General features: G+C 38.6%; 2 protein-coding genes across 22 annotated transcripts; one reads left to right on the forward strand and one right to left on the reverse strand.

The window, feature by feature from the left end:
* Positions 1 to 7,552: 7,552 nt before the first annotated feature.
* Positions 7,553 to 9,003, reverse strand: LOC148874799 (putative F-box protein PP2-B12). Of its 2 annotated transcripts, none has more exons than XM_088963730.1 (3): positions 8,556 to 9,003; positions 8,319 to 8,437; positions 7,553 to 8,235 (listed from the first exon to the last, which is right to left on the reverse strand). In XM_088963730.1, the coding sequence occupies exons 1-3, from the start codon at positions 8,844 to 8,846 to the stop codon at positions 7,758 to 7,760; spliced, it is 888 nt and encodes a 295-aa protein (XP_088819856.1). In that variant the 5' UTR covers positions 8,847 to 9,003; the 3' UTR covers positions 7,553 to 7,757. The 2 variants fall into 2 exon arrangements, with proteins under 2 accessions (XP_088819856.1, XP_088819857.1); XM_088963731.1 differs by having other exon boundaries at positions 8,319 to 8,420; positions 8,556 to 9,000.
* A 1,192-nt stretch (positions 9,004 to 10,195) lies between these two features.
* LOC148874800 (uncharacterized) lies at positions 10,196 to 24,246 on the forward strand. 20 transcript variants are annotated; one of them, XM_088963739.1, is made up of 9 exons: positions 10,204 to 10,556; positions 10,654 to 10,859; positions 16,818 to 16,927; positions 17,051 to 17,400; positions 19,905 to 20,191; positions 20,523 to 20,645; positions 20,794 to 21,058; positions 21,583 to 21,693; positions 23,879 to 24,246. In XM_088963739.1, exons 1-4 carry the CDS (start codon positions 10,366 to 10,368, stop codon positions 17,129 to 17,131), a joined length of 588 nt encoding a protein of 195 aa, XP_088819865.1. In that variant the 5' UTR covers positions 10,204 to 10,365; the 3' UTR covers positions 17,132 to 17,400; positions 19,905 to 20,191; positions 20,523 to 20,645; positions 20,794 to 21,058; positions 21,583 to 21,693; positions 23,879 to 24,246. The 20 variants fall into 20 exon arrangements, 13 of the variants coding, with proteins under 13 accessions (XP_088819871.1, XP_088819865.1, XP_088819867.1 ...); XM_088963741.1 differs by having other exon boundaries at positions 20,794 to 20,930; XM_088963733.1 differs by having other exon boundaries at positions 20,001 to 20,191; positions 20,794 to 21,062.
* The last annotated feature ends 1,617 nt before the right edge of the window (positions 24,247 to 25,863 follow it).

The raw sequence follows: 25,863 nt of genomic DNA on the forward strand, positions 1-25,863 counted from the left end.
TTTGAAATAATCATGGTTGGACTTTAAATTTTGATTATAACATGTAAGTTTTAATTAAATGGGATACTTGAATAAAAGAAACAAAGAAAAATCTGTTTTCTGATGTGATTCAGAGAAAAAGAAGAAAGAAAAGAAAGATTAACCTAGAAACGAAGAGAATAAGAGAAAAGAGAGAAGAAGAGAAAAGAAAGAGAAAGGGTGCAGAGAAAAGAGAGAAGAAGAGAAATGGTGTAGTTAGTTAATTCTAGTCACCCCATTAATTCTTATTTATACTTGTAACTTAACAAAAGGTAGAATTTCCCTTATACCCCTACTAACTTCATAAGAAAACAAAAACAAATAAATATGGCCCAATTGGCCCAACTATTATAGCTGTCATGAGGTAACATAAAGAAATAAACACAAAAATAAAGTGTGGGACCATACACACCAACAACCTATCAACTATCTCTACACTCTCTCTCAAGTTGGGAGTAGAAATTCGTCATTCTGAACTTGCGTAAATCCGTTTCCAATTTGATTTTTGTGACTGTTTTAGTGAAGATATTAGCTAGCTGTATATCTGAGGCAATATAGAGAAGACACACTTCTTGAGATACAACTCGCTTTTGGATAAAATGTTTGTCCAACTTAATATGTTTAGTCCTGTCATGTATTGGTTTGTAGGCAATGTTAGTGGCAGTTTGATTATCGTAATACACAATTAGAAGTTTTTCATATTCAACCCCCAACTCATCAAGTAAAGATCTAAACCATAACACTTTTGCAACACCGTTGGCTATTGACCTATATTTAGCTTCAGCATTGGAGCGAGTAATAACATTTTGTTTCTTGCTTCTCCAGGAAATATGGTTTTCCCTTAGAAATGCACAACACCCAGAGGTAGATTTCCTATCATCAATACATCTAGCCCAATCAGCATCTATACATACCTCTATCTTCATGTGACCACTATTTTTGAAGAGTATGCCTTTTCCCGGGCACCTCTTCAAGTAAGCGGGTATCATTTCCACCACAAGAAGGTGGGTGGTCTTAAGAGAATGCATGTACTGGCTAACAACACTGACAACATACAAAATATCTGGACGTGTTAGGAAAAGATAAAGAATGTTCTCAACCAACTTTTGATACATAGCTTTGTTCAAGAGGTTTTCCACCTTCTGCACTTATTTGACGGTTCAACTCGATGGGTGTGTCAACAGGTTTTACTCCTAACTTTTCAGTTTCTTCAAATAAGTAAAGAACATACTTTCTTTGAGAGGCAAAGAAAGTTAATGTCAGTACAATATCACTTCAAAGAAAGTCAAGAACATACTTTCTTAAGCAATACTTTCCCAAGAAATAATGCAATTCCCTCAAGTTCTTCACTTCAAATTCCTAGTGAAGATATTGTTTAAGAGAGTCAATGTCACTAATATCACTTTCTGTCACTACAATGTCGTCTACATAGACAACAAGTGAAGTCAATGAGGAGTTTGTCTTTTTGAAGAAGAAAGTGCGATCTAATTGAGCGTGCATATAACCAAACCTTTTCAAAGCCAGTTTAAACCTTTCAAACTAGGTTCTTGGAGATTGCTTTAGCCCATATAAAGCCTTCTTTAGTTGGTACACCTTCTTTCCTGCTTCTGTACTATAAAACCAGGGGTAACTCCATGTACCTCCTCCTACAAATCTCCATTGAGAAGTGCATTTTTGACATTCATCTGAAACAGTGACCATGAGAAATTTGCAGCAATTGATAATAGGACTCCAATAGCGTTCATCTTGGCAACTGGTGCAAAGGTTTTTAAATAGTTTATGCTATAAGTTTGTGTGAATCCCTTTGCAACCAATATGGCCTTATATTTCTCTATAGAACCATCAACATTATATTTCACTGTAAACACCCATCTGCACCCAACATGTTTCTTCTTCTCGAGCTGGTCAACTAGCTTCCATGTATTATTTTTAACAAGATCATCCATTTCTACTTTCATTACTTCCTTCTACTCATGTATCAATAGGGATTCTTGCACTGTTTTGCGAATAAGAATAGTAGCAATCGATGCCAAGAAAGATCTATAGGATTTTGAGAGACAATCATAAGAAAGAAACTAGGAGATACAATGAGAACTGGATGATGTACAACAACACTTCCCTTTACGAATTGCAATTGGGAGATTAAGGTCATCTAAAGGAGAAGGCCGAAGCTTAATAGTGTTAGATAAAGCATCTGTAACAGTGGGCTCAATAGTGGAAGTAGTGCCTAGATATGGAGTTGTAGAAGATGTTGAGATCTGCTTGGACTGTTGAGGACAGGAATCAACCTGCTTCCATTGCGCGTGATACACTCCTAATTCCCTACACTTCTAACAACCCTCTTCATGGCACTCCCCCTCAATGACTGGAATAGGTAATGGAATTTTTGGGGATGAAATTGCTTTCTCACTACTCTCCCCCTGAGAAGAAATCCTATGATAATAGGGCACATCCTCAAAGAATGTAACATCCATAGACATAAAACGCCTCCCGAAATAGGCTCATGATAGCAATACCCCTTTTGATTTTGTGTATACCCAAAGAAAAAACATTTGACAACTTTGGGATCAAATTTGGAGCGACGAGGTCCAAGGGTTTGAACAAAACAAGTGCACTCAAAAGTTTTAAGGGGAATAGCGAATATATCATTGTTTGAATATAGGAGGATGAATGGTGTTTTCATATCTAAAACCCGTGAAGGAATTTTGTATGTCTACTCCATTCTACTGAGGTATACGGGGACAAATGCTCTAATGAATGACTCCATGATCTAGGAGATATGAGGCTAAGGATTTTGCAAAGTACTATTGGCATTATCGGATCTGAGAATTTTGATCCTAATTCCAAATTGGGCCAATACCATTTGATGGAAAACCTGGGTCAGAGAGAGGACCTCATCTCGAGAGTGCATAAGGTAAACCCACGAGAAGCAAGTATAATCATCAACAAACAATAAGAAGTATCTGAACCCCCCATAGCAAAAATATGATATGGTCCCCAAATGTCTATATGCACAATTTCAAAAGGAAAATTGCTTCTTTTATTGCTCAAAGAATAAGTTGATCTACAATGTTTTGCAAATTCATAGCTTTTACACCTCAAGTTAGACACTTAGATTGACTCAAACAAATTAGGAAACAGACTCTTCAATGACCTAAAAGACAAATGACCTAATCGGTTATGCCAAAGCATAATCTGACTCAAAGATTTAGAAACAAATAACCTCCCAACTTCATTCTCCTTCCCCTATGGATGCTCAAGCAAATAAATTCTATTCATCTCATGACCAATCCCAATCGCCTTCCTCGTTTTTAGATCCTGAAAAACACAACAATAAGGGAAAAACGTCATTGAGCAGTTTTGGTTCTTAATAATACTACTCACTGAAAGCAAATTAGAACTAAGTTTAAGGACATGCAATACTGAGGACAGGCATCAAACAGTCTAATGTCTCCCTTGTCAGAAATAGGCACAAAGGAACCATCAACAATATTTACTTTGTCTTTGCCATAGGATAGACAATAGGTGATAAACAAAGTGGATAAACTGGTCATAAGCACTTGAATCTATTACCCAAAAAGGTATAGTGTTACTTAGGGCTGATGTATGATATGCTGTAGCTCTTATACCTGAGTGAGCAAAAGTTGAAGTGGGAGTAGCAGATGTAGTAGCTGATGGTTGAGATGTGGATTTAGAAATACCAACTTCATTCTCCAATTGTGTCAAGGCAGCCCGAACAATAGATAAGGCATCTAAGGATGTGGTCCTTGTGCTGGAAGTGGATGCACTGTTTGTATTAACTACTACATTAGAATTTCCCTTCTTGCTTCTGAGTCTTACTAGCATCAGGTGGGGATGCAACTTCCAACAAGTGTCCCTTGTATGTTTTGGCTTGTTACAATGATCACAAAAATTGTCTCTTTTATCTCATTTCTTCATTTCCCTTTCATTCACCCCTCCAACCTTAGATTTTTTTGCTATTAAGGTTGACCCCATAGGCTGAAACTATAACATAACTTTTCTCCTACTCTCTTAACTGTGTACCAATGAGTATGCTTGAAATAGTGTCACACTTTCCCTAGTAAGTAGTTGTTGTCTTACAATATCAAAATTTAAATTCGGACCAGCTAGGAACTCAAACACTCTATTTGTTTCAATCAATTTTCTATATGTTGTTGCATCCCTTTGACTTTCCTACTCAATTGTTTCCAAGTGATCAATTTCATGCCATAGGGATTTCAGAGTAGTAAAGTAAACTGAGATTATTCCCTTGCTTCATTTCACACTTCAACTTATAAGCCCTAGCAACATTAAGGGGTTGGGAGTATGTCTCTTTCATGTTGCCCCAAATCTCCTTAGTTGTTTTTGCCCATAAGTAGTTTCGACTGATGTGAGGTTGTATAGAATTGCATATCTAAGTCATCACTAAATTCTCTTGAACCCATTTGGGATGTAATGTGTCATCCTTGGTTGGTTTCTTTGTGTCCCCAGAGACATAGCCTAATTTACCTCTACCTCCATTAGCCATCATTATTGTTTGGGCCCATTTTGTGCAATTGGTTCTATTAAACCTAATAGTGGTAACTTGAAAATAATTTTTAGTCATGCTACCAGTCCCTAAAAGTCCTTCCCCTTGAGTCTTCAGCTCACTTCTAGCCTTTTCCATTCTATATAGAACACTAACAAGTAAAGACTTCAAGAAAGCAACCATAAAAAAACCCTTTTTTATGCTGAAAACCCTAAAGAATTAAAAATAACAACCCAGAATTCATTCACAGCCAGGAACAATCATCAAGAATTGATTTTCCTTGAAACCCACTAAGGACCCTTGCCAAGAGATTGAGAGCCCTTGTGCTCGACTGAAATTCAATCTTCTTGCACCAATCCATGTATCTGTGAATTGTTTCATAGTTCCCACCAATCTGTGCTTGATAGAAGCCATTTGCTTGTAGCAATTTAAAGTCGTTAAAAGTGACTGAATACCATTAAAATAATCTCATACTCAATAACCTTTGCTGGCTTTGGTTACCATCCTTTAGAGGTAACTCAAGGTCTATTCGTTTGCTTTGATGTCTAACATCTGAAAGTGCAATAATGACATTAAGAGGTATATTGGTATTGCTGAATTTTTCTTTCCTTTGAACTCTAAGTGTAGAGAATGTTGTTCTAAATTATGAATTCTGAAAGTTGTCAAATATCTATTTTGACCCCATACATGAGAGTTTTGTTTGTCTTTTTGGGGGTATCATTGGAAAACAAAAATTTGTATGATTGCACTTTAAGAGATAAGAGATAAGAAGAAATGAACAATCATTTTTCTCTTAAAGTTTAAAGATTTCTCCTAAGAGATAAGAGTTAAGAGGAAATGAACAGGCCCTCAGTTCCAAGCCCTCCATACAATAATGGTTACTAGCTTACCACAAATCTGCAGTCTAAAAAGTACTTGTCATGCTTGTCTTCATTACGTCTACACATCCTATTGATTAACATCCATTGATCATACATTAACCAAAATTTGTCCACTCCAAGAGCCTCACAAACCTAAATAATGGATCCAAAAGATTCAGTTGTTGTAAACGAACATCACCAAGACAAATGGTCCTCTATTTCAATGCTGCTGCAACTTATAACCAAAACAATAGAGTTTATCTCCACTGGAGCTCCATAATGTGAACTTCAGTACTGGTAAGCCCTGGTTCATGCTTGCAATGACCACTCTTTAACAGGGCTTGTAAGCACTTCGAACTATAAACCATCCATGAAAATTATGATTTTACACCCATTCGCCTTCTTTTTCCTCTATCGTTTCATATCACGTTCATGTTATCAACAAAACCACCAAAAATTAATTCATTCACCGTTGGGTGTATTTTGGTCATATACATTACTTAATTGCTTACAAGACAACTTTGTGAATGATCACTAATTGTGATATGAAATGCTAAAAAGTTATGGTGAGTTTTAGATAAATTCCCTAATTAAATTAATGGTGGATCCATATTCAATTCAATTATAAACGAATCAATTTTTGATCACCCTTACTTAGATTAATTTGGAATTTGGAAAAATAGATACCATTTACATCTTGTATCTAATCCATCCATTCCATGACCATATAGCTGGGATACAGGATGGATAAAATTTGATATTGTTTTTACATTGTAGTCTTTCATTTTTCATTTTTCCAAAAATGGTTCTTGTATTTTGTTTTGCTCTTTAGGAGAATGGAGTCAAACGATGTAAATAGTTCAACAAACTTATATAAAAGATGCAACTTAACTTTATACAATTGGATAAAGTTTTAATGTTTATTTATGCTGCAATTTCTTTTTCTCTTGTTAGTATACACAACATGAACTATTAGGGGGTGTTTGGAAGTGCTTATTGTTTCTAAACAGACTATCAATAAGGGCTTATTAAATAAGCAGTTTAGTGTTGGTGAAAAAAATGCTTATTTCAAATTGGGTAGTATAGGTATTTTGAGCACAAAAGACGGGCCAAATATCGGATGGAGGGCCCTTGAATCCTCTCCTTCCTCAGTGATAGTTTTCTCTTTAGACACACTCCCTTAGACCTTGTTCCTTTCTCCTTCGCTAGAAGAAATCAAGGGAATTATGGCTGCCTAATCCGTCTGAAGAATATGCAGTGCAGCCCCTTGCGGGGTCCTGCCACTTTTCTTTCTCCCTTCCAGGCAGATCAGATTTGGCTTTTTCCTTCCACCTTTGGAAATCTCAACCACAGGATCTGCTCCTCACACTTGGGTGCCTCACATGCACATCCACTGTGTATTGGGAACATCTCCTGTGAAAAATAACTTACAAGCACGGGAGATGTTCCCAATGCATGGTAGGATGTGTGTGAAGCGCGTGTGAGCCGCCCTATGTGAAGAGTAGATCCGGTCTCGGCCTGTCCATGCCCTAATATATGAAAAGTGGATTGGCTGGAGATAAAATCATGTACACGGGGATGGATTACCTATCGCGATTGAACATGCTAGTATTCACTGTGGGCCGTGTTCACTCATAGGTAGCCCAGCTCAATCTGCGATATTGTCTCCGACTCAAAAGCATGAAATCATGTTTGCATTGCTTAGGTTTTATCTTATTTTGTTGACTTGACCCAGATGCCTATTCCACCTTTAACCGACTAGCACTTCTATTAAGATACGGTTGTACATACCCATTTCAAGGTAATCAGGTTACAGCATATGATTCCTAATGATCATCTACTTGCTTGGTACAGTAAAAACACAGGATGTTAGATGTTTCAGGAATTGGTTTCAGTCGGGGCAAAGCCCATTCGGGCAGCTTTTACTGATTCGCATTGAGAATATCTCCATACTTGTGGGCTTTATTTCATGAAGTGATATTTCTAATGAGGCTATTAAAATGGTGTGGGCACAGATGTGCCCTGATAGAAGCCGATCTCATGTTTCAGACTTTAGACATAAGATTTTCCGAGAACGAACTACTGATTGATTTTCAAGAGGCTGTCCAAACTTACATGTCTCTAACCCAAGGGCTACTCCTCCCAGTTGAATTATTAATGCTTAAATCATTTCTTACTGTCTTGTTTGGACAATCAAGTACATATTAGAAATTTTTACACTGATTCACACTTAAACGTAATCCCAATCTGTCAGTTTACATTACAGAAGCATCATTGAAAGTTTAAAATGTTTAGAAGGTTCACATGTAATCAGTAAAGCTATCTGTGTGACAAAGGCACACCACACTGGTTTATTTACTCTGCTTGGGCCTGAGTTCAATTCCTTGGATGATGATGCCGGACTTCCAGTGACCTCCTTTCACCTCCATTAGACTCATCTCCACCTCTCCATCTTCTCCCGGGCCATTAAAGAACTCATCCATCTGAATCTCCATCCAACCATCTTCTCGCTCCCGGGGGAACTGTCCCTCTGCTATCTGCAACAACCGGGACACAAGTTGGGTTATGTTGCGGAGATATCCGAGCCGCTCTTGCTGCCCGTATGTGTTGGGTTTCAGAAACACGTTGCGCGGACCATTACAAGCGCCCCCACCTCCGACGAACCTCACCGATGCCTCTGCCGGCTGAGTGTCAAGCCCGCGTCCGCCCTCCACAAACTTGAGCACGAGATAAGCCACATAATTTGTTGCAGTAGACAACATTCGTCTCTCCATTCTGCCATGGATTTCGAGCCATCGCACATTCAAGAGCTCAGCCACCTCCGAGAACCTGCTTTTGTCAAATTCACCTCTTATATCCATCTATTTCTACCATAAATAGAAGAATTTACAGAGAGAGAGAGAGAGAGAGACCTGGAATTAGGGAGAGATCTCCACCTCCAGTACTGGGGAACGTCTCCCCATACGATTGAAAGCTCTCTTGCTGCTATCATGAAAGATTTCTTTCCACTGCATCTGTCCAGTGCAAAACTCTGTTTCATCATTCATGCTTTTACTCAGAACTATGGATTAACAGCACTTTTTGTTGGTTCTAATCAACCCCAAACCCAAAACACTAGTTTTTCTTTTTTATTTTTCCTGGTTGGTTACCTTGTTGCCGTTGTCGATGAGAATGGGATGATGGCAGAGATGGAAAAAGAGGTGTTTTTTGGATGAGAAGAGGAGCGGAGAGTCCGATCTAGAGAGTATCTCCTTGTAGTCGGACGGCAGAAACCTCTCCCAGACGACGTCTGACTCTGCAACTGATCGGAAGACCAACGAGACAGCGGACGATCGGCATGCATCTCTAGGAGACGTGAGTGAAATGATGTGGGAGATGCAACCCTCTGGCAACGCGTAGAAATCCACCCTGGTATCAGAACCACTACTCTCTTCCTCCATTTTTGGCTCTCGTTACTCTTCCTCTCTTTTTTTGTCACCAAGATTTCCCTTCATATATATCAAATTGAAGGCTTTGTCGCAGGCTCTTCTTCAAATTTTGGTCAGAAAATTGAAGTTGGACTATGTCGTCTGTGGCTTAGAATGGTTGTTAAACGACAAGACCTTGGGCGGCTATAAACTATCGATATATAGATAGAATGGAAAAAATAAAAAACACGTCATTGGTTTGATTGAGTTCACTTTTGCTACTGTGCTGGTGTGAGATCTAATCTGCTACTTACACAGCGCGCCTCACAACATCATCACAGTGCATCGCATTTGTGCATCGGGAACATCTTCCCAAAAATGATTACATCATTTATTGGAGATGTTTTTAATGCACAGCTGGCATACACCGTGAGGTTGATATGAGGCACGCTTCTCTGAGGAGCGCAGATCTGATCTTTCCTGTTGTAGCACAGGATTAAAACAGAAAATCATGGCCTTACATGTATTACATCTGCATGACCCCACCAAGGAGTCAATTCATTTGATTGAAGATGGGGCCATGACGAGGAATCAAAGGTTTTGATTTACTTGTTTCAGCGCAAGTGTAGGACAGTATTGTAGCAAATGTGGGTTTTTTTTTTTTTTTGGAGAGGCAATTTACTGATGCCACCCTGATAGGAAACGATCAAATGACACCATCCTCACAGCCTTTTGCCAATGTGAGTCTAAATCTATTTCTCATAGAGCACTTTTTACATGGACTCACAGCATGTAGAATATTTCTCATATTTATAAATTATTATTTTATTCATGGAGATGATGAGATGTCACTGTGAGGTGAGTGTGAAAAGCGGTATGTAAGGAGAAAATCTCAATTCTGTCAATGCATAACTGCAAAGAATCAATTCCAAATTTGGGTTTGATTTAGAAACTTGCCGTGAATACACAGACCAGAAACGGATGGTTGAACAAGGGCTGAACGATCTAGCCATTAGGTTAATTGATAGGCAGGTTTTCTTGACCTACTGAGTTTTGATTTTTCCGAAGTGAGAAATATATGTTTTTTTTATCATGTCAGTCAAATCACTGAGGTTTTAAAAGGAAGAGAGAGGGTAATAAAAAATGATTATCATGTGAAGCTCTAAACTTCTATAAAGCGAAAGGATCGTTCTCCCTTTGACAAAACGGAATCTTACTGTTTTAGTCTAGTTAGCATTATATCAATGAATTCACGTGTAAACAGTGAATGAGGGATAACGCGTGTAACTCCATTACTCCACTTCTCTCAGTGCTTACCTCGCGTTCTTTCTCTCTCCTGATTTCAGACAAGTTCTTTAAAATCATTTCTCTCTCCCTCCATTTTGCATGCATAACGCGTGTCTACTTTTTCCTCTGTCCTCCCGCTCTCCCTCTCATCTCTGCCTCTCTTTCTATACGTGTCACTCTATTTCTCCACTTCTCTCCTCAGTCCTCACCCCGCGTTCTCTCTCTCCTGATGTCAGAACTGAAGTCAATTTTCCGCTCATACTAGATGACAGAAGGTGTGCGGCAAGAGAAGGCCACTCTATTTCTCCCTCTCTCTTTTCTTCTTCTTCTTCACTGGTCTCTTCCGGTAGCGGTTTGCGGCATGAGAAGGCCTTCAATGGAAGATATGTGGTCCATTGAACGACCGATCTGCTCTTCAAGCCCATCGCTTCCTCGCTCTGTTTCTCTTTCGCGCAGGTATTTCTTTTCTCTTTTCTTGATTTTTCTTCACATACACTTATTTCTTCTGTTCATTTTTTAATCTCATCTTCCGTGCGTTGTTCCTGTCATCTAGGGTTTCTTGTTTCTGTCGTCGCTTCTCATCGTCATCGTCGTCATCATCTTCTCCATCGTCATCCTCTTCCTCTTCCCGGTTCCTTAACTTTAATCCCTCGGACTCCGACCTGCTTAAGCTTCTTGGGTCTCAGCAGCAGCAGCAGTGCCCTCGGGTCTCTCGAACTCTCTTGGGTAATGCTCCCTCTCTCCTCGAAGACTCGAACAGTGAGTGAAGTCTTCTCCTCTCTCCTCTCTCTGTCTGGAAAAAAACTTCACAAAAATAAAAGGGTGAGACCCACATTCAATAACCTCTCACAGAGCAAAACAAAATCAAAATGGATCTCTTAAACTCTCCCTCAAGCTTCTCTTGACCTTCTTAGCGCACCCCTCGCAATGCATGTAGACTCTAAGAACGACTTCTTCTGGTGGAGGAGGGGGCTCCTTCTCCTTGGCTTCTTCTGAACCCTTGGAATCCTTGGATTCCTCTGTTTTCTTCTCCTCCTTCTCCCCACTTGGTTTATCGGGCTTGGCTTCTTCCTTCTTCTCTTGTTCTGTTTTCTTCCATTCTTCTCCTTTCTTCTGATCTTCTACTTTCTTCTCCTCCGGTTTCATCTCTTCCTGAAACAAGACACAATACCGTCAGTCCGTCACCAGTCAAGAAATCCAAAATCGATAAAAGAGAATGAAAAAAAACACAGAACAGATAGATAGTTGGACAAGAAGAAGAGGGTGGAAGTTATGGTTGCATAACTCCCCATTTTGGTTTTATTTTCTCTTCTTCCTTGTGGTTCGGGTTGCAGATACAACAATAAAGAGAGCTCGAGTGCGGTAGGTGATGGGCCGCGAAGGTAGAACAGGGTGCCTACGCGCAACCCAAAGTACATAGACTAAAAGCCTTCATCCATGGCCCATGCAATCCAGCTCATCATGCATGGCCTATGCAACGGCCCTGTAGAGCAGGAATCGATCAAGGAGGTCAGGGTGCTAGCCACAAGAATCGAACAAGTTAGGTTGTTAAGTTGTTGATTGTTAGTTTGTCATGGCATGAGAATCGGCCAAATAGGTTAGTTGTTATTCTTGTTAACTTGTTATTATAAGATGGCATAGGGATCGGCCATGTAGTTAGAAGGCTAATCCCTTACGTTGAGGCTATCTCAGTGGTAGGTAGTTAAAACTTTTTGTATTTAAACACCATCCAATCACATGGATGGGGCAGTTGGAAGTTAATAAAATCTTGTGGTCTTATTCTCACCCTAAGCAGAATACTCTATCACTCTAGCTTTGACTGGGACCTATCATTGTTATCAGAGCTAGGCACCATGGCCACTAACAAAGAAAGAATAGAGTTTGGAAGCTGGGCTCGGGGGACTCCAAGCAAATTTGAGCAGGCTCAAGTTAGGTGTTAATGACAAGTTACACCAACTCGAGGCAGCTATTAGTAGGATATCCGAAGCCTTGTTGACTCGGCAGGAACCATCTCTGAGCCATGCTAATGGTCGTAGTGGACAGTCCTCCCCCGGACCTTCTCGTGACAACACAGGAGGATGACCCATGTTCTCCTCGAAATTAGCCAAGCTTGAGTTTCCCAAGTATTCTGGTGATGACCCAACCGAATGGTTCGCCCGTGTTGACCAGTTCTTCAAGTACCAGCACACCGAGGAACCACAAAAAGTATCGCTCGCCTCATTCCATTTGGAAGGGGAGGCAAACCAATGGTGGCAATGGTTACGTCGGGCCTATCACGAAGACGGAAAGGAGGTAACATGGAAGATTTTTGTAGAAGAGCTTTGGCCTCGTTTTGGCCCAACTGACTGCGAAGACTTCGATGAGTTGTTATAAAAAATACGACAAACGGGGTCTCCACGGGAATATCAGAAGGAGTTCGAAAGATTGGGCAATAGGGTGCACGAATGGACCCAAAAGGTGTTGGTGGGCACATTCATGGGAGGTCTCAAAATGGACATAGTCGACGGAATTCAGATGTTCAAACCGAAATCCTTGAAGGAAGCCATTAGCTTGGCGCGAATGAAGGATGAACAGCTGCGTCGTCATGAGAAGACTCTGCGTTCAGCCACCAGAACCATCGGCGACTCTTTCCCGACAAAGACGAAGACGACTCCACCATTGAAACGTCTTTCTTGGACAGAAATGCAGAGGAGGCGTGTTCAAGGTCTATGTTTCAACTGCGACGAGAAATTTGGGCCCGAACACAAATGCAAGGAGTCGCAGTTGCTACTACTCGTTGGAGACTGTACCGGCGATGAACCAGTGGATGACGAACAAAGATTCACCGACCCGTGCAAGGAGCCTGAAATATCACTCCATGCCCTTACGGGATGGTCGACGACTAGAACCATGCGTGTCACGGCCAAGGTAGGATCCCACGAACTGATTGTTCTTATCGATAGTGGATCCACCCATAACTTCATCAACGACCGAATAGTCAAACTGCTGCACTACCGAGCCCTTCAATGTCAAAGTAGCCAATGGCGAACCCCTTAAGTGCCGAGGAAGATTCGAAAATGTGCAAGTCTTACTACAAGGTATCCCGTTCACCTTAACACTTTATTCTTTACTACTGATTGGGTTGGACATGGTACTAGGAATCCATTAGCTCAAGCAATTGGGCACAGTGGCGTGTGATTGGAAGAAAAAGACGATGGAGTTTTCTTGGGCCAACCAACACCGGCTGTTGAAGGGGGTCGATAACCAACCAATTCAGCCTGCATCCTTCAAAGCACTCTCAAAGGGGATTAAGCAGGGACATTCGCTATTTACCATCTGTCTCCAAGTAGTCACGAAAGATGTATCACCACAACTACACCCGGATATGTAGCAACTATTGACCGAATTTAAAGATCTCTCTACTAAGAGCCCACACAACTACCACCGCGGAGAGAGATCGACCACCACATCAATCTCAAAGAAGGAACGAAACCCGTCAATGTCCGCCCGTATAGGCATGCCTATTTCCAAAAAGTTGAAATAGAAAAACAAATACAAGACTTGTTATGGTTGGGGCTAATACGATCTAGCACAAGTCCCTTTTCTTCCCTTGTCTTGCTAGTTAAAAAGAAGGATGGGACTTGGCGTTTCTGTACCGATTACCGGGCACTCAATGCCATGACCATTAAGGATCGATTTCCTATTCCAACGGTTGACGATATGCTAGATGAACTACATGGAGCCTCTTTCTTTACTAAACTTGATTTGTGATCCGAATACCATCAGGTACGGATCCACCCACGGGAACATTCATAAAACGACATTTCGCACACACAATGGTCACTATGAGTATTGGTTATGCCCTTTGGCCTGTGTAATGCACCTTCCACCTTTCAGGCTATTATGAATTATCTTCCGCCCCTATCTACGAAAGTTTGTGCTAGTTTTCTTTGATGATATTCTTATTTATAGTCCCAACTGGAGCATGCATCTTGAACATGTTAGAACAACTTTTGAGGTTTTAAGGCATCACCAATTTTTTATCAAGTTTAGTAAATGTATATTCGTCCAGCCAGAGGTGGAGTATCTGGGTCACATTGTCACTTCCCAAGGGGTCAATGTAGACCAAGGGAAAATTGAAGCTATGCTTAAATGGCCTCAACCCACTCATATTACTGACTTGCGCGGCTTCTTAGGCCTTACAGGATATTATAGGAAGTTCGTCCGCAACTATGGGATCATAGCTCGACTCCTCACTACTCTTCTCAAAAAGGGTGAATTTCGTTGGACCACCGAAGCACAAGAGGCATTTACAGCCTTAAAGAAAGCAATGACCACGACCCCCACACTAGCAATGCTTAATTTTGATGAGCCTTTTATCATCGAGTCGGATGCGTCCGGGGCAGGTATTGGAGCAGTATTGGCGCAACAGGGACGACCCATAGCATTCATGAGCCGAGCTCTGGGCGTCAACAGACAAACTTGGTCCACCTATGCCAAAGAGATGCTCGCCATTGTTCAGGCAATACGGACATGGTGACCTTACTTGTTGGGTCGAAAATTCTACGTCCAAACCGATCAACGCAACCTCAAGTATCTCTTGGAGCAACGCATTGGGACACCAGAACAACAGAAATGGATGTCCAAACTGCTCGGGTACGACTATGAGATCATTTACAAGTCTGGACGGGAAAACGCAGTTGCAGATGCTCTATCTAGAGTACTAGGCAGTCCTAGCCTTAATACTCTCTATATTCCTCGAACATCTCTTTGGGACACCATCAAGAAAGAAGCTAGCACTCACCCCTACATGATCCACGTCGGCAAGCTTGTAACGGAGAGTCTTGGAGTTCCCTACACATGGAAGAATGGACTGGTATGTTACAAAAACTGGGTCGTGATCCCTCCTCGGTCCCACCTCGGGGGTACTCGGGGGTACTAAGAACATACAAGCATATGGCACAACAGTTCTATTGGCCCTCCATGTATAAAGATATTCAGCAATACATAGCCTCTTGCGTCATTTGTCAAAAAAATAAGGCAGACACTTTATCCCTTACAGGACTGCTACAACCATTACTCGTTCCCTGCCAAGTATGGGACGACATTACCATGGACTTTATAGAAGGTCTACCACCCTCCAAGGGCAGAACCACTATTTTCGTGGTAGTAGACCATCTCACTAAATCAGCTCATTTCTTGACCTTACCACACCCCTATACGGCGAAATTAGTAGCTGAAAGGTTTGTAGAAGGAATTGTGAAACTCCACAGTATGCCAAAGACGATCGTTAGTGACAGAGATCCTATCTTCGTCAGCCACTTTTGGCGGGAATTCTTCAAGATGTCCGGTACCAAATTGCACATGAGCTCCGCCTATCACCCCCAAACTGATGGGTAGTCTAAAGTGGTCAATCATTGTCTAGAGCAGTATCTTTGTTGCTTTGTTTTCCAGCAACCTCGGAAGTGGAGCTCCTTCCTCCCAAGGGCAGAATTTCGGTATAACACCACCTACCATTCCTCTATCGTAATGACGCCCTTTCAAGCCCTTTATGGAAGACCACCACCTCGTATTCCAAACTACCAAGGTGGAACATCCCCGATAGAAGAGGTGGATCAAGTCATGCTCTCTCGAGATGCCATTTTGCAGCAACTCAAAATAAACCTACATGCAACAATTAACCGCATGACCCAAATGGCTAACTCCAAAAGAAGAGATGTGGAATTCCAAGTGGGCGATCTGGTCTTTCTCAAACTCCACCCGTACTGACAGAAGACTATTCATGGGCGAGCCTATCACAAGCTGGCCAGTCGCTATTTATGGACCATACCAAATTGAAGAACGAATCGACAAGGTGGCCTATAAACTTTGACTTCCTGAGGGCTTGCGCATCCACCTAGTTTTTCACATTTCCCTACTCAAAAGACAGGTGGGCGAAACCACTGCCACTAGCATCGAGTTACCGCCCATAAACGAGGATGGAGAACTTTTCACAGAACCGGCAACCATTCTGGATACCCGCTGGGTGAAGAAAGGATCCACCTTCGTGGAAGAAAGCCTCGTCCACTGGAAGAACCTTCCCAACGAAGATGCCACATGGGAGAATTCTCAAGAGCTGCGCGAGAAATACATAAATCTGGACCTTGAGGACAAGGTCCATCTGCAAGATGGGGGCAATGATGGGCCGTGAAGGTCGAACAGGGTGCCTACGCGCAACCCAAAGTACATAGACTAAAAGCCTTCATGCATGGCCCATGCAATCCAGCTCATCATGCATGGCCCATGCAACGGCCCAGTAGAACAGGAATCGGTCAAGGAGGTCAGGGTGCTAGCCACAAGAATCGGTCAAGAAGTTAGGTTGCTAAGTTGTTGATTGTTAGTTTGTCATGGCATGAGAATCGGCCAAATAGGTTAGTTGTTATTCTTGTTAAGTTATTATGAGATGGCATAGGGATCGGCCATGTAATTAGAAGGCTAATCCCTTACTTTGAGGCTATCTCAGTGGTAGGTAGTTAAAAATTTTTGTATTTAAACACCATCCAACCACATGGATGGGGCAGTTGGAAGTTAATAAAATCTTGTGGTCTTATTCTCACCCTAAGAAGAATACTCTATCACTCTAGCTTTGACTGGGACCTATCAGTAGGCGTAGGATAAGCTATTAAAGATGAATACGACAAAACCTACTCAGACTAAAAACTCTGCTTTTTTCTTTCTCCATATCATGACTACCATCAGATGGGAATCATCTTCCTGGTCTGCACCATCATCATAACGTGACATGGCTTTTCAAGGAGTGGCACGTGCGAAGGATGGTTAATGGTCATAGTACAGTTAAGAGACAAATGGTACTGAAGTATTCGACATTTTTTTTTGGACTTTTCTGGTATATATATATTGTATACCTTTTTTCATAATAAAAATTTTGCAAATGTAAACATCGAATCATAGCCCTGAAATTTTTGTTGCAGAAAAGAAAAAACCGCAATCCAAGAGTTAAACGTGGAGACTGGAGCATAAACGAATCTCTCTCCCTCTCTCTCTCACATTGAATGGATGAGTAGTGAGGTCCTGTGAACTCTGATCAGATGGATAGCATGAACCAGTTTGCTGCTGGTTTCCCTGCATTTGTTGTAAGTTATAACGTCTAGGTCAAATGTGCTTTGGGCTGGGTTCGCACAACGAATTGGTATTAGAAATTATGGTTCACAACCAGAAGGCCCAGGATCAATGGTACAACTCATTGGAAGGAGGAGACACAACGTTGAGAGAAATGAGGAAGATCTTAGCTTCAGCATGTGCATGCAAAAAACTTGTGCAGGTAAAAAGGTTTTGTCCTGGCTTCAAAATTATGAGTTACTTTTATCTCTATGATTAAAAGGTTTGTCTTAGATAATCTGCAAATATGCAGAGGAAGTCGTATCATTACCCCAAATAAATGAAATTAACATTAAACTATCCTTAAAACATGTAGAAAACATAGAACTGATGTTCTTCTCTCACAATGATAATTCATCTCTATATTGGGATTCTGGATTGTTCATATTTGGAGGCTTCAAGGAATTGCAATTAAACATTTTATTTTCATTGATAAAAAAATTGAGCATTTTATTTTCAAAATTATTAAGAAGACAAATATATATTCTAACAAATTTTCTCAGAAAGTCATTAGGAGCAAGTTCTGACTCCAGTTGAAAGAGTGCAAATGCAGAATCATGGTCACATTCCTGATTTGATACGGTGCAAAAAATCTCCATATTGGCTTTTTCGCCCGTTCTATACTGAAGTCATGTAACAAAAAAATGTTTTTTATTCTAATAACATATAGTTTAACAAATGTGTTTTGCGTGGCAGAAGATCCTGATTTATTGCAAAACGATCATTGTTGATTGTTTTGCAATAAATCTTAAAATTGCACTCACATTTGATATCTCCTGAAAAAACATTGTTTTATTTGTTTATATGATACATGTGCCTTTGTATATTTACATCTCAAATAAGATAGGGCTCAATAATTGTGCTTTGATACATGAATGCTGGTTTTGTAATTTGTACTATTGTATTTGTGGTTTCCATGACATGTTTGGGAGCCTAAAGATACTGTTTTATATTCAATTTCTATTTTTGATTCAAATTTTGAATCTCATAAATGTATTTCAAGACTTATAACTGACAAGTAAGACATAGTGAGCTAATAATCTCAAATTAAACCGTTGTTGCCAAGGAGAGAAGATGGCATTGTAAGGGAGAGTTTAGAGGTGTTTCTATCGAACCAGTTAGGGTGTAGCACAATTGTAAACTAACATACTCATTGAGCATTTGAGCACAAATTATCAAAAAAAAAAAAAAAACTCATTAAGTATTTGAGCACATCTTGGGTAAAGCAATAGCGATAAGAGTTGTGTTTTCTTAACTTAATTTTCATAATATTTTAATGATTAACTGTTCAATTCAAATATGAGAATGAGATTCTACTTAATTTTCTATAATCTAAACTGCAAAAGGAAACAGAGAATTCTACTATGTTTTTTTCCCAAATTAGAATAATAGTCTTGACTCTTGATACCCACCTTTGGGATTCAAGGGTGAACAATTTTGATGGAAGAAAAAGACAAGCTTCAACAGTTAGTTAATAAAGGTACATACTCATATAAGATCCTCTAGCAACATTAGACTCCTCAAAGGCATTAAAAATTCATTTATTTATATTTTTCGTAAGGACTAATGGCATTTATTGTGTTATGTGGTGTCTCCCCATAAATTTTTTACTATATTCCAGTATTTCTTATATCTCTTGATTAGTTGATCTTCTTGGGTTATGAACTTTATTTGTATTTTTCTTTCTATGGCTTTCATTTTAGCATAAAGTGATTGTGTAGGAAAATCTTACACTTTATTATCAGCCATAATCTTCTTTGCATAGGTTTTTGCTAAGAAAATTGGAAAGGATACCAACCTATTGATTTCTACCCAATGAAATGGTTAACTTGGTTGTTTAACAAGTACAATCATAGACGAGTAATGACATATGTAAGGTTTATGTACATATAAAATGGATAAGGTTCATTATTACAAATGTCAACCTTATACATCATGGATTTCTACAATGAATGCATTTTTTTCCTAGGACCTATAAAAAATTTGAATTATTCATATATACAGTTGCTTATTGTTGTACTTTGGATAGTTACTAACAATGACTTGATTGTTTAGGAGGAATAGCCTAGATAGTTATAGATACCAGGGTCTGATAACATCTTGCTCTTGTGGAGGTTGAACCTGTGCTTCACACAGGGAATGCATATAGAAGGGATTAGAATTTGTATTTGGTGTAAATTTGTACTTTACATATGGGTGTATTTTCTTACAATGTTAATTGCATGTACAATTATAGATATTCAAACAGTGTTAGCTATCTATATGATGGGTTTTCAAGGGTAATCACATCTAACATTTCAAACTTAGACTCTTCAAACCGAGTACTTGAACTTCACCATTTTCTGATATGGAAAGTGTTGCTTAAAATGGTTCAAAATCTATTTTAACATTTTTTCTGTGTTGCCCCTCTTACACTTCAAACTTGATTTTATGGAACAAATCAAGAACTTCGAATTGAATTTAATTCCATCTAAGTACAAAGTATTCTGTTACTTTATTAAAAGAACCAAATAGTTCAGTCTGTTTTTTGTTCCCCCCCGCTAGTATATATATTAAAGCGAAAGGGGTGGTCTAACGGAATCTTACTATTCTTTCATTGTAGATTCAAATTCACGCTTTTTCACGTATTCATACTTTTTTATATTTTTTTCATTGCATGTGTCCAAGCGATTTGGTTCGGCTACAAGGCCTTCATTGGGATCTAAAGTTTTTGCCTATTTTTTCTTTGTCTTGGACGCTTGACGATGTGTCTGATCATTTCAGTGGTGCCGGTTAGACGATGTGTTTTCTAGGGAGCATCTGGCATGCAAAGAGCTCACGATGGCATCTTCACCTGGTTTTTTCATAGGAAGTGTCTCGTGTTTTCCTGGGCAGCATCTGGAGATTCTCTGACGAGATGGGTGCAACCCAGTTGTTCGATCAGCTTGCCCACCATGCCTTGGAACGCTCTTGTGGTGCATATCTTTTTCTACTACTCTTGTGATTTCCCATTACCAGTTCTGTGTTTCTGGGTTTCAAAGTATTTATTTCTTTGATTTTGCTATTTCTTTCCCTCAACATTTTTGTTGAAGGACTAATGAAGTGTTGAATCAGATCTCCACACCTTACCTTCTATTTCTTTCAAAGAGGGATTTTTCTTCTTTTTTAAGGGGGGGGGGGTGGTTGGGGGTGAATGGAAGGCATTCTTTGTTCCTTTTCCTTTTCTATGGTTTTCTTTGTTCATACTTTAATAATAAAACAGAGAGAAACATAGACTAATTGTTCTTGCTCTGTTAATGTTTGTAGGATAGAATGGTGAGCGAGCTTCACTCTCAAGGAAAGATGATTGAAGACATAGCGGGGTTGCTTGAAACGGGATCCATTGCATACCCATATCATCACAACCATTAAATCTAGGCATGCATTAGGGTAATTTTTTTACTTTGACATGATTTCTCTTTCCATCTTTCTTTTGTTGAAAGAAGAAGAAAAAAAACTTTAATAATTAGAACTATTTTTTAGCAGACTGAAAATAATAAAAAAGAACTTTAACGCTGATCTTTTACAAAAAATTCAGATAGAGAGATGTTGAGGATGATGCCCGATTGTCGACATTTCTTTCACCTCTGCTGCATTGATGCTTGGTTGAGGCTTAATGCTTCTTGCCCTGTCGAAGCTTATGCCATTATCGCAATATCTAGGGAACCGAGGGAGGTCACCCTTCTTGTTCCCTGACATGTTTTTGTTCCTCGTCATTTCTTCAACTATCTATTTCTTGCATTAGAGATAAATGTAGCCCTCTTTCTCATCATAAACCACTGATCAACGCCAACAGATGAGGGGTGGGTAGGTTTTATTCCTCATGTTCTTTATTTTATCTTTCTTTATAGCTTTTTTTTTTCTTATTTTCTCTATATCTGCTATCACTAGCAGCAGACTCTAAAGAGGGGAAAGGAAACAATTATTTCTTTAAAAATAACACAAAAAGAAAGGAATTCATTTTTTGTAACCTGTTTAGCCTTTCAATTTTACTATGTTTTCTCACTTATTCTATTTGTTAGTCAAACCAGGTCAGATAGCTAGGGAAGCATACCCAAGGACTTTCTACGCCCTTGCTCCTCATTTGAACATCTCTTTTGCCTGCATAATCCAAGTGTGATGGCAATATGGAATGCATCTGTTTCTTTTTTGGTGTAATTTTGGATAATCTAGTGATTAATGATGACAGCATCTTACAAATTGTATTGGATCTTTTCTTATTTATGTAATTTGCTTCATTGTTTTTCTTATTTATCTAATGGTTGAAGTTGTGCTACAAATGCTACTTTTCTTTCTTATTTATTTTTACTTTTTTAACACTGTGCAGGTTTTTGGATGAAGAGCAAATCTGTCAAGCCTTAATTGCATCTTGCATATTTAAGATAGTTGCTATGTGAGGTTGAAGATTTTGCATTTCTAGTGAATTATTAATATTAAGGTGAGCCTTTCCACTTTCCTTTATTGTTTTCAATGGATAAGGCTATGGTCATTCCAATTTCAAGTTGGTTCTAAAGGTACAACTAACCCACTCTGAGCCCAATATATGCTTTGATTAATCTCAAACAAGCTTGACTTCAAAAAAAGTTTAAGTTTGAACATGATATTTAGGCTGGTGGTTAATCCAGTTTCAATATTCAATAGTCTGGATTATTTAAGTGAGACCACCATAGAATTAAAATTGAACCCAATTTCCTAAAAATTGCTGTCCAGTCATGTCAAATTTTATCCATCATTTATCCATGAAACAATCTTTTGAACAATTCTTGGATCATTGTTGTTTTGGTCCTATCAGCATCAATACCTTAGTAAAAATTAAATTTTTGACCTTGGAAATGAATACAACAGATCTGTCCAATGTTCAAGCTCTTTTTTTTTCTCTTCTGTTGTGTTTGGAATAGGAATTTGTTGTTGAATCTTGTGTAGCACTTCAACTAATTGGCCAATCTCCTATATGTTGAGTCTTCATGATTTGGGACAACATCCTACAGGTATTACATACTCCAAGCCTCTTGGTATAAAGGGGGAAGTGGGGAACCACATCATCTTGCATTCTATACCTGTATTCTCCTTCGTTGCTACTTGTATTATTTAGACCAGTTGACATATTGATGAGAAGTTGTTATTTTCAGTTGCTTTGTGTAACATGGGGCTTTTGTGATCAAGTGTACTAAGACTATTCAACTTTAGTGGCTAAGTCTAACTTCTATGAGAGGTATTAGAGGGAAGAAAAGATCCATAGATCTTCCTTGAATTCTTTTCTTGGAATTAATCATTAATGATATGAAACTTAAAACTCTTTACTCGTAAGCACTGCTTGATGTGTGGAATTCTTTACTTAGTGTTTATATATTTGGATGTTTGGTTTCTGATGACACATTGTTTAAGGCTTCTAAGCATTCTTTTATATATTTGGATGTTTCATATTCTTTACTTAAAACATTGTTAAGCAATGGTTCTGAACTATTGAGTAAATATACTCTTATGATCTTAGACCATAATTTGACCATGCAAGTAAGCATCTATTTTGAGCTTAGACCATAATTTGGCATTCTTTGAATTTGGGTTGTATTTTTAGAGTTGTTATATGCTTTATTTTCTGAGTTGTTGAGTTATATTTTCAGTTTCTGGGTTGATTATGATTAGACCTCTAAATTCCAGCTTTATTTTCCAAGTCCTTGGGTGCTTTATTTTCTAAATTGTGGTGTTTTATTTTTAGCTTTTGGATTGATTAAAAAGGTGGTTGTGTTATTTTCATCTTCAAAAATGTCCAAAGCTCTCCAAAGTTGCTACCAAAGTGTCTGTTAAGTCTGTCAACACCATGAGCAAAGACGGGATTTTTACGAAATCTGGGGTTGGGAGGAACTCTACTAGGATGCAGGCCACATTATATAACCCCCAACCTGTGAGCATAGTCTTCTAGGACACTTGAACTTTCCATTAAATACACTTCTATTTCCTCCATATCCCCAAATAAATAAATTTCTTTTTCTCCCATTAGAGGAAGGCCAAAGAGAGAATATCTAATGGGGAAGAGATGGGCTAAAAACACATCTAGGGAATAAGTGAAGAAATAAGTGCCCTCATACTAAGCCACCTAGCAATGGATTAACCTTTTCTTTTATTTTGTAATTGATTTTCCACCTTTTCTCGATTTTTGGAAGCCTTACACTATTATGCTATGAAATCTCTCCTGAACTGCATCATTGGTAAGGTTTATCATTTATTTTCTTTTTTGTCCATGCGACTCTTTTTAGACCACTGTAGTCAAACTTTGGCTGCATAAAATATTCTCTCACTTGCCATTGTATGGTGGAGTGATTTAGTGAAAGAAATACAATGGTGTTGAGATTAAAATCAAAGTTGCAGGAGATGTGTGGTCTCATGGTTGTATACTAACAGTTTGATGAACATAAGAAATTGTTTGTTTCGTATCATGATTCCTTTCTTGAAAACATTTTATAGTATCATTTATAGAATTATTCTTACTGAATTGTGAAACCCATTTTATTTTATTATGCTCCTTACATTGCCATTTTTCTTTATCTGGATGGAATTGAATTATTTTGTGTGAACATGCCCCTTGCAAAAGATCTTGACTCTCATTGCAGCTTTGTGGTGTTAAGGCTCTTAGTAAGAGACGGCTGATTCTTTGGAAGCTGGTTCCTGTAGTCATATGTTGGATCTTGTGGATTGAACAAGAGAGGCGTTAGATGATAGGATTTCCTCCCTATAAACAACCATAGGAAAAACATAGAGATCTCTCTTTGAACAGGCAAACATACAGGAGTCTCATGCTTTGAATTTCTCCTTCGTAGCATTGAGTCATATGCTGGCTCGAGTTACTTTTAAGATGGCTCTCTTATTAGCTAATTTTGGTTTAATTCTTATTTCCTGTTTTTATGTTGGCTATATGAAACATAACTGAAAGGAATGGTGTTGTCTTCACAAATGAAAGTATAATTTCTTGGTTGCATTACCAGCCAAATGCCAATTACGCATTGATGATTTCCCTTTGTTTTTCCTACAAGTTGTACACAAGTCAAAAGTGGATTTACCTTAAATTGCCAAACTGGATGGCATAAAGTTGACATTGATGATACTCTTATCTCAATGAGGCCCTTCACGTCTTGCACAAATTCTTGCTCTCCCAGTTGTAGGATGCCACGTTAGTATCAGAGCACGTGTAGATTAATAAGGTTAAATGTCCTCTCTTATTTGCTATTAATTTTCTTCATTTTTTATTTCTTTCAATTATTCAGTACTAGTGTATATAAAAATAAAGGGGAAATTTCACTTTAGTAACTGAACTTTGGAGGTTGTGTCAAGTTAGTACTTTGAACTTTCAAATGTGTCACTGCAGTACCTAAACTTTCAAAAAGTGTCAAGTTGGCTGCTGCCGTTAATCGATTGTCATTATCTGTTGAAAATGTCAAAACTATTTTTCAAAAGATGACACTGTTTATTGTCTTCTATCTTTAGATTTGAAATACGTTCTTGCTTTTTCCTTCTATCATATTTCATGTTTTTTTTCTCTTTTTCTTTGAAGATAATCGATTTAATCTCAAGGTAGAAAATAATGAACAATATCTTGTTTTGAAGGTGTAGAAAATAATGAACAATATCTTGTTTTGAAGGATAGTGTTGACATTTTTAATAGATAATTGATAATTGATTAATGGTACGGACCAATTTAACATTTTTGAAAGTTTAGGTATAATTTGACACTACACCCAAAGTTCAAGTTACATGGAATTTTCATGAAAAATAAAATAATCTGTTCCGAATGGCCAAACAATAATACATAAAAAAGAACAAAAAAAAATGCAGTGAGCCTAAATTAATGATAGTGAGTTCAGCCATGCCACAGTGAAATTCACTAAAAACAGAAAATTAAACAGAGGCTAGCCTAATCAGAAAGTACAACAAAAATAGGCTATAGAAACAAGAGAATGGATAAATTAATAGAAATAGTAGGGTCATGGTAATAAATCAATGGACAAATTTCTTAATCTATCATTATTTATTAATTGACTAATTTCCTTATTATTTACATATTGTCTTAAAGTATCCCAAGTGAAATGAAATATCGAGTTTGTCTTTCACTATTCCTCAAATTTGCAAAATAAAACTTAGATGATGAAAAGATTGTTAATCAACTGATTGTTATATTGTTATTTGCTTTTTTGTCATTTTTCTAAAAAGGATTTTGTATCTTTAATTGTCTCGATAATACTCTTATATAAATTCGGATACTCAGATACCATTTATACCCCTAATGGTTTGTCCATCCCTCTCTTCCGTTATATAAAGCACTCTCTTAATTCTACCTCTAGTTGAATTCAAACCAAATTTGGATTACGATTTATCCTTGGATAAACTCTATATTATTAGAAGAATGGGTGCTCCATACCTATATCCATGACCCATATTTGCCCTATGTCACATTACAACTTAACTAGTCATATTAGTAATGGGACTAAGGCCCATTTTCTTTAATGACTCACTTTTCTATACACTATAAGACCATGTAGGCCTGAACATTGTATGGAGTGGGATTCACAAAGGTTTCACACAAGTCTATAAGTGTTCGGCCCCACCTCTAGAAGAG

Source organism: Nelumbo lutea, chromosome 1, assembly GCF_056320005.1.
Source record: "Nelumbo lutea isolate HS-2025 chromosome 1, American lotus-T2T, whole genome shotgun sequence".
Lineage (NCBI taxonomy): Eukaryota > Viridiplantae > Streptophyta > Magnoliopsida > Proteales > Nelumbonaceae > Nelumbo > Nelumbo lutea.

Excerpts from the sequence above, each read along its gene's own strand:
- LOC148874799 (XM_088963730.1), bottom strand. The coding sequence starts at position 8,846 with ATGGAGGAAGAGAGTAGTGGTTCTGATACCAGGGTGGATTTCTACGCG. Across the intron at positions 8,438-8,555 it reads TCATCGACAACGGCAACAAG|AGTTTTGCACTGGACAGATG; the intron begins GTAACCAACCAG and ends ATGATGAAACAG. Across the intron at positions 8,236-8,318 it reads AGATCTCTCCCTAATTCCAG|GTTCTCGGAGGTGGCTGAGC; the intron begins GTCTCTCTCTCT and ends TGACAAAAGCAG.
- LOC148874800 (XM_088963734.1), top strand. The coding sequence starts at position 10,366 with ATGACAGAAGGTGTGCGGCAAGAGAAGGCCACTCTATTTCTCCCTCTC. Across the intron at positions 10,860-16,817 it reads TCTCCTCGAAGACTCGAACA|ATGGGAATCATCTTCCTGGT; the intron begins GTGAGTGAAGTC and ends GACTACCATCAG. Across the intron at positions 16,928-17,050 it reads GTACAGTTAAGAGACAAATG|AAAAGAAAAAACCGCAATCC; the intron begins GTACTGAAGTAT and ends TTTTTGTTGCAG.